This window comes from Sclerotinia sclerotiorum, genomic scaffold (assembly GCF_000146945.2).
Source record: "Sclerotinia sclerotiorum 1980 UF-70 scaffold_12 genomic scaffold, whole genome shotgun sequence".
Taxonomy (NCBI): domain Eukaryota; kingdom Fungi; phylum Ascomycota; class Leotiomycetes; order Helotiales; family Sclerotiniaceae; genus Sclerotinia; species Sclerotinia sclerotiorum.
In genome coordinates this window covers 377005-385290 of record NW_001820824.1, presented here as the reverse complement: position 1 = coordinate 385290, position 8286 = coordinate 377005, and the positions used below count along the sequence as shown (strand labels likewise).

General features: G+C 41.0%; 4 protein-coding genes across 4 annotated transcripts in view; 1 reads left to right on the top strand and 3 right to left on the bottom strand.

Annotated features, from left to right (window-relative positions):
• Positions 1 to 743, bottom strand: part of SS1G_08801 (hypothetical protein) — a gene marked incomplete at both ends in the record, with an annotated part of 1915 nt that extends 1172 nt beyond the window's left edge. Inside the window, 2 exons of the mRNA XM_001589987.1 lie at positions 177 to 572; positions 644 to 743. Of these exons, the coding sequence (XP_001590037.1) occupies positions 177 to 572; positions 644 to 743 (496 nt within the window). The remainder of the gene's footprint in view (positions 1 to 176; positions 573 to 643) is intronic.
• A 659-nt stretch (positions 744 to 1402) lies between these two features.
• Positions 1403 to 2465, bottom strand: SS1G_08800 (hypothetical protein; the record flags this gene model as incomplete). Its single annotated transcript, XM_001589986.1, has 2 exons — positions 1403 to 1872; positions 1949 to 2465. The coding sequence occupies 2 exons, from the start codon at positions 2463 to 2465 to the stop codon at positions 1403 to 1405; spliced, it is 987 nt and encodes a 328-aa protein (XP_001590036.1).
• Positions 2466 to 4518: 2053 nt separating this feature from the next.
• SS1G_08799 (hypothetical protein) lies at positions 4519 to 5369 on the top strand (the record flags this gene model as incomplete). The annotated part of the gene is made up of 2 exons (XM_001589985.1): positions 4519 to 4888; positions 4939 to 5369. 2 exons carry the CDS (start codon positions 4519 to 4521, stop codon positions 5367 to 5369), a joined length of 801 nt encoding a protein of 266 aa, XP_001590035.1.
• Positions 5370 to 6009: 640 nt separating this feature from the next.
• On the bottom strand, positions 6010 to 8022 carry SS1G_08798 (hypothetical protein; the record flags this gene model as incomplete). The annotated part of the gene is made up of 1 exon (XM_001589984.1): positions 6010 to 8022. One exon carries the CDS (start codon positions 8020 to 8022, stop codon positions 6010 to 6012), a length of 2013 nt encoding a protein of 670 aa, XP_001590034.1.
• Positions 8023 to 8286: the final 264 nt, after the last annotated feature.

Here is an 8286-nt window from a genome sequence, read left to right as displayed (position 1 = left end):
AAGCGAATGATTATTTCGCAGAAGAATCTCCGGAGCAGCAAAACCCATCGTAAACGGCAAAGCAATAATCGATTGAACGAGGGCTTCTAAAAGAAAAGTAGAAAATAAACATTTATTCCAATAATCCGAATTTTTCGACTCTTCGACAGAAAGATTATATCGCGCGTCATCTTTACCGCGGGAAAGAGCGCGAGATGTTATGCGGTAGAAGAGACGGAGTGACCAGGTTGTTAAGCCTGCCATGATTAATTTTTGGGAATATGTCATGTTTGTGCATGTTTGTGAGATGTCGAAGTCAGAGCGTTGGAGAGCGACTGTCCAGGAGGAGATGAGGGGACTGAGTGGCCAGATGATGTCTTTCAGGTCGAGACGATTGGTTAATCGAGCGATGGTGTAGGAGATGAGTGAGAGAGTTGTATTGGTAGTTAGTGTTGGGAGAAAACTACGTTGAAGTAATCCAACTGCTGTGGCGTTAACTTGGGGATTCCATGGTGGAATGATAGATGCGTTAGATGCGAAGCGATCTTGTTCATAGACGGTTGTATTAGATGTATCATCCGTTGCTGCCTTTCCTATAATTATGGATTAATCTCAATATTCTTTGTTGAAATGCGCAATGAAGCTGAGAGAAAGCTTAACCTACCTAGACTTACGAAAGTCCATCTAGATACCCTTTCCGTTACTTTCTCAGTAGGAATAGGATGACCTCCAAAATGGGAGGCTAAAGTATCTTGTTCGGCCATATTTAGGGTACACCATTATATTACGGTGATGATTGTGATGAAAATTATGGAGTTGGAATACTTTACGATGTCAAAGAGCTTCTGTTTTGTACTTTTAATGGATGTTGTTTCGATGACGTTATTTCTCCGCCTTCATCTACTTCTCGGAGTTTCATTCCGTCAACGATAGCTGCAGCTTACTACATGCGGATCGTTACATGAATATGATTTTTATATGAAATTTTACATCATCCTTGACGAATGGCTTTACATAGTTTTGATGATTTCTCGTATTAGTTTTTCAAACGACAATATGAGATAGAATTGGTCGTGACATTATATGTAACTTTACGGCAACCGAAAAGCCCAAAATGGTAGAAGACAGCTTAGTCAGCCCCGCCAAATCACCCCACACTGTTATTTACTAGACCTAGGTAGATGCTAGGTGGTGCTTGCAGGACCATTTCTGAATACCTTGTATCCAATTCAACGCTCAATATGAAATTCAATAGCAATCTACTTGAATGCCTTTGAAACAGAGAGTGTAAAATCCGCATATGCAAAATATTTTCTCAAGGATATTATCCCTGGATGCTCCCCATTGCGATCATAGTAGAAAAAAGATCCAGTAGATGCATTTTAGTGTATCCTGAAATCTAATCTTTAATCTAAATAACCATCTACTCAGCATCAATCACCTTATCTTTAACCCTCCCAACATCCTTCTCATCTCTACTCTCATCTCCCATCTCATCCTTCTTCCCAATATCCCCTAACTCAACCTCCATATCCGCATCACCATTTCCAATCCCTCTTCTTCCAACTCTCCCCTTCTCGACCCATCTCCTCCAAGGTCCATAAATTAGCACACTTGCACCTCCAAATACCACAAAAGCACCGCAGATTCCTCCACCAATAACATCAAAATGATCACCTGTCGCATTAACTCCATCCCAGAAGGGCCCTGTAGAGAAATTTGCAATGAGAGAAAGTAATTGAATGACTCCGATACAAATAGCTACTAGAACTGTTATGCCTGTTAAGACAATTGAGTAGTAGAGAATTGCGATCGTATCGCGAGCGAGAGATGTGGATGTGTAAAGCGTCATCATTAATGCGCCGTCGGTGGTGTCAATTAGACACATGCCAGCTATTATTTCTGTTAGTATTTTACTCAGGTATCCCTTATATCACTATACAGACAATGAGAAGAAGAGTAAACATACCGGTAAATAAAACCGGGAAAATTAATATCAGCCAAATATTAGTTCCTTTAGCACCCTGAACAGAAGCGATTCCAAGAACCGCAATTTCACTACTAGTATCAAAACCAAGTCCAAATAATACACCCAGTGGATACATTTTCCATGGACGATCAATCACTTTAAAGACCTTTCTGAGAACTCTCATCATGATTCCTCCACCTTCGAAACCTAATCCAGTCTCACCACCATCTCCATCGATTTCTTCTCTTAGAACTGCTCTCAACTTAACCACCAATCTCCATAAAATCCATGCATTTCCAATTCCAAGTAAAATCAATACACCAGCTGAAACACCTGTACCAATGATACCTCCTACATTTCGGAAGGAATTGAACCGTGATTCAAGAGCACCAGATGTAGCAGCAACGACAATGCAAGTTATGATTACAATTGTTGAATGACCTAAAGAGAACCAGGTACCAACAGTTACTGGTTGAGATGTATGAGGAGAACCAGAAGCGATTAGACGTCGGGTCATGAGATCAATAGCGGATATATGATCGGCATCACTGGATTAGATGAGTTGGGATTCTTAAGGGGGAAGATCACATGATCATGAGAGATTGAAATTTAAAAAAATGAAAACTTACAGAGCATGTCTAAGACCAAATGTGTAGGAAAGTACAGCAGATGAAGATAGAAGAGGATGAGAACGCAGAACAATAGAAACCACGACCCAAATAATGATATTAACCAGGACCAAAAGAGATATGATCCTAATGGCGGGGTAAGGAAGGAAGCGAACTTGAGGGGGTAGACGAGCAATTAAGGGATGAAGACATGTTGGTGGCCTAGGAGACATTTCAAAGAAACATGAAATGTGACAGATAGAGATTGGACATCAATTGAAACAATTGAAGTTGTACAAAGAAGAAATAAAAATTTGAAAAACGAAAAAATTGATGAAGTTGAATACCCCACCATCCCACCATCGCGATGAAATTTGGTCAATCAAGGTCAACGTATCAATCCTAATCGGGGACTGCCGACTGGACATTGATAAGATAATGAAACTTCATTACCTATTTTGATCGAGTATGCCTTTGTATTAAAACTTGGCGTGAGTAGTATGCAAACGACAGATATATCTGTAGTTCCTGTCGACCGGCCTTGAAGACAGAAATATGTTCTCTGTTACACAACATAGTTAGTCCATACTTGATAGGTGCGCGGAAATGCATCCCTATCGATTTGATTGAATTAAGCCACCAAGCAACATAAAGGAAAGCCTTAATCCCAACATGTTAAACTCAGCAGACGGAAATTGGCAAATGTGAGAGTGAGAAAGACGACGGCGGGGAGAATATTGATGAGATGCAGGTTGCTGAGTAAGTGAACAATCGAGACGACAGAGTTGCAACGTGACCTACTCTCGTGCTTCCAAGTTACTTTAATAAAGCGGTAACAACCTTGAGAGGTACAACATATGTAGGTTCTAGAGGGTAAAATAAGCAAATACAATGAACCTTACATGGGTCACTCATTTACTCATTTTCTTCTCATCTCAAACTTTCCAACCTCAACATCCCTCCCATCCAAGATCCAAAAATATGATATCACAAGGTGAGATTATTCCAGCTCTATAAATCATTGATCATGACAATGAATTATTAATATAATAACCATTCGAGTAATTCTTCTCCAAAATAAAAACAAGCTTCCAGACATCTATCGAATTCTATCCACCCGGTTGGATACTTGGAAGTGAAGTATGGAATTTGTTAACATCATCGATGGCAAGATCTCACATAGGTAGGTTTCTCTTTCCGGACCGAATGGATTCCTGTTATGAATCCCGAGAATAAGTGAGTGAGTGGGTGAGTGAGTGGATACCTTTAATCATTAAGAAGTTGACTAGCTAGCTTGACCCACTACGTTTTAATGCACTTGGTTCATTAACCCATTCTTATTTGCATCGAAAACTTTAGTGCGGGGCATGGGAATTGATAATTTGTATGATGTCACTTTTGTTTTCTTAACGCCAGGAAGAAAATTAAATAATGAGGAATGAAGTGGTAAAATATGAGGATATTCTCATCAACGGTATCTAGCCATAAACATAAAATATAGAGAATGACTAATCATCACATACTCAATAAAAATACAATAAAAGAATTCAGACCATTCATTCCTCCAAACACTTCATCCCATCTCGATGCATCTCGATTCCATAGTAAACAAATCGATTGATTTATCAACCCAAACCACCAAGCGGGGTCAAAAAGAACGTCATTCCTTCATTCGTCCCTCAAGGTTCGCCCCGCAATTTAGATCCCTCTAGCTCCCATCCCAGTAACGAAAGCGGCTATGTCGTGCCTTCTTCTTCTGTAATTGTAAGACCCTGAGAATAAATATCAAGTCATCTTCCCTTTTTCTTCCTTTCCTTTCTTCTTTTCTTTTCATTCTATAAACAATTCAATCCTCTCACAAACTTTTTCACTACTTCTAATAAATCAACTTCAAACATAAACCACTTATTAAAATTCAATCAATACCCCCTTCTTCATACACACCACACAAACCCATTCATCATGCCTATCTCCATCCCAAGAGCCGAGTCCCTCAAAGACCTCTTCTCGTTAAAGGGAAAGGTAGTCATCATCACAGGTGCTTCCGGTCCCAAAGGAATGGGTATTGAAGCCGCACGAGGATGTGCTGAGATGGGTGCCGATGTAGCCATCACATATGCATCCCGTCCCGAAGGAGGCGAGAAGAACGCCAAGGAATTGGCTGAGGCATATGGTGTAAAGGCCAAGGCATACAAGTTGGACATTGGTGACTATGCCAGTGTTGAGAAGTTGGTTGCCGATGTCGTCAAGGAGTTTGGAAAGGTCGATGCTTTTATTGCAAATGCTGGTAGAACAGCTGATAGTGGTATTCTTGATGGAACGGTTGAGGCTTGTAAGTTTTTCGGGTTGAATTTTATTAAATTGTTGCTAATTTTATTCTAGGGAATGAGGTCATTCAAACTGATCTTAATGGAACTTTCCACTGCGCAAAGGCTGTTGGACATCACTTCAAGGAGCGTGGAACTGGTTCTTTCGTCATCACTGCCTCGATGTCTGGTCACATTGCCAATTTCCCACAAGAACAAACCTCATACAATGTTGCCAAGGCAGGATGTATTCACATGGCTCGTTCTCTCGCCAACGAATGGCGCGATTTCGCTCGAGTCAACTCCATCTCTCCTGGTTACATTGACACCGGTCTCTCTGACTTCGTCGACCAAAAGACTCAAGCTTTGTGGAAATCTATGATCCCAATGGGTCGTGATGGTGAAGCTAAGGAGTTGAAGGGTGCTTATGTCTACTTGGTATCTGATGCTTCAACATATACCACTGGAGCTGATATCGTCATTGATGGTGGTTACTGCTGCAGATAATTGTATTATATTTATTTTCATGACATGATTGGGATGAAGGAATGGGAATGGAGTTTGCCATAAATCATGGCTGATATTTTAGCGTTAATCAAATAAAATGAAAAGTAATTTTTCTTGACAATTTTCTTAATTCATATATGAGTGAGTGGATGTTTAAATGATTTACTCCGAGGATAAGTATCAGGTTGCATGAATTAGACGCTACCAATACTCTATAATTATCCTCCCTTTTCTTCACGTTACACTAAAACAAAATTTCTAATATAGGTTTAACTTCTGGCTATCTTTCTATTATATAAAAAGATGTATTTTATAACGAAGATTTACTCTCTGCAATCTATCTAATATTTACCATCTGCTATCTACAATACAAGATGAAAAACGAAAAGAAAAGAAATGAAAAGGAACGCCTAATACGCCATACCATTTTATTGGTATCCATCTACCTATCATTTTAACCCTTTCCTTTCAACTATCCATTCAACTTTAATCATCTATCTATCTATCTATTGATTTCGTGTATTCTGTCGTGAGGTGAGAGAGATATCGTGGCGTGAGTAAAAACAAAACAAAAAAACATAATGTGAAGTAGGTAGGTAGGTAGGTATGTGAAGTTTGTGAAATGTAGAGATGACTGAAATTACCACGCTGACCGGTTGATGTTGAAGCCACCTCTTCCACCTCGTGCACCACCTCTTCCTCCACTTCCTGCATTTCTACCTTCACCACCACCTCGAGCACCGCCTCGAGCACCACCTCTTTCTCCACCTCCTGCACTTCTTCCCTCACCACCACCTCTTCCTCCGATTCCTACACTTCTTTCCTCATGACCACCTCGGGCACCACCTCTTCCTCCACTTCCTATGCTTCTTCCCTCACCACCACCTCTTCCTCCACTTCCTATGCTTCTTCCCCCACCACCACCTCTTCCTCCACTTCCTACACTTCTTCCCTCACCACCACCACCACCACCACCTCCACCTCCGCGTGGTACTCTAGGTGGATCAGGAATAACTATCAGACCTTCTGTTCCCTTAAGACCCATCTTTCCAACAATACCCCTATAAAGTGATGGAGTTTCTGGCGCACCCAATCCATCCCTCGCAAAAATATTTCCTTGTCTCACCAATTCCACGTTATCCCACTGCATAAGCTTGAGGTGATTTTTATAGTATCCTAACCAGGCTTGATATGTTTTCGAGTGATTTTCCATCCTCGATGCTATTTTCAAGACTTGAGGTGCGGAGCTTAGATCTGCTTCTGTTTTTACGAACTCGATTTCTTTTAATGTCCATGTGGAAAATGGACTTTCGACCTCGGTGAGAATGAAAACACCACGTCCTTCTTTGCCTGCTCGAGCTGTACGTCCTAGGCGATGAATGTATGATTCTTTATCGGCGGGAAGTCCAACTTGGAAGACGTTAGTGACGGATGGAAAATCCATTCCACGAGCAATCACATCTGTAGCTACAAGAATACCATTCTTGGCTACGCGATATTCTTCTGTAACTACTGTTCTCTTGCCTTGAGATACACGAGAGTGTAGTGCGGTGACGGGTGGGAGGTCTTTGAATTGGGATAGAATTTGGGCGTAAAAGTCTACAAGTGCGGCGGTGGGTGCAAAGACAATAGCTTTGAAGCTGTCCTTGCCTTCCAATTTCATTTCCGCGCGAATGGAACCTACCATTGCTGATGCCACATCGGAGAAATTTGGAACGGTGATGAGATGTTGAGGAACACGTGCATGGGTATTGACCTCGCCTTCGGGAATGGTAGAAATGAACTTATAATCTTTTGAGAGAACCAAGTGAGCGACCTTTTCAACATGAGGAGCAATAGTGGCGGAGAAAAGCATTCCCTGTCTCTTGGTTTTCTGCTTGTCCGGAAGACATTTGATGATATCTCTAATAGCATTCATAAATCCCATATCAAGTAATCTATCTGCCTCGTCAAGAACAATAGTATCAAGATTGCGGAAAGCATTGGTGATTCCTTCATCACTAAGATGATCAAATAATCGACCTGGAGTGGCAATAAGAATATTACAACCATTCAAGATATTCTTCTCCTCCGTAGTTTTATTGGTGCCACCGATGGCGAATCCGACCTTATAGTTAGGGAGATTTTTCAATAATTGACTTGCTTCCTTTGCAATTTGTTGTGCAAGTTCTCGCGTTGGTGTCATGACTAATAAGGAAATTCCATCTTGAGGACGTCTCTGTTTGTTAATAAGAGTTTGAATTGCTGGAATAAGAAATGCAATAGTTTTTCCAGTTCCAGTCTTTGCCTGTGCTAAACAATCGACGCGTTCTGAGAGTAAAGGACGAAGAGTTGCAGCTTGAACTGGCATCATATGATCGAATTTTAAGTCTTCGGTAATAGTCTTGAGAAGGATTGGATTAAGGAGATTTTCAGCACCAAGATCTGCGAATCGTGGAGTATCGAGAGGGACTGCTGTACTGAGCGGAGGAGCGGAGACTGCAGACATCTCCTCTGCAAAAGAAGCAGATGTAGAGAATGAGGCATTCTGAATTGGTGAGGTGTTTTGGACCTTTCTGCCGCCTCTTGCGTTTCCTATGCTACTTGCTAATTGAGAAGAATGGCGACCTCTGCGAGGTTGCTTTCTAGCGCGTGGATTTGGTGGTGATGACATAGCGATTGAAAGTGGTCGTAGAAGACGAAGACGATTAAGGTTGATAGTTTTGTAAAGAGAAAGCATCGAGATCGAATGTTTGAACTTTTTAGTTGTCGTAAATGTCAAAATTTCTTTGTTTAAAAATTTCCTACTTAGGGAATAAGCCTCAGATCAGCCTTCTTTCAGCCTTGTTCATCAATTTGAAATCAACCAATCAATCTCAATTATCACAAAGAGGTCTATTCTCTGGCCAGGAATATAAACTTTTCTTGTTGAATCTAA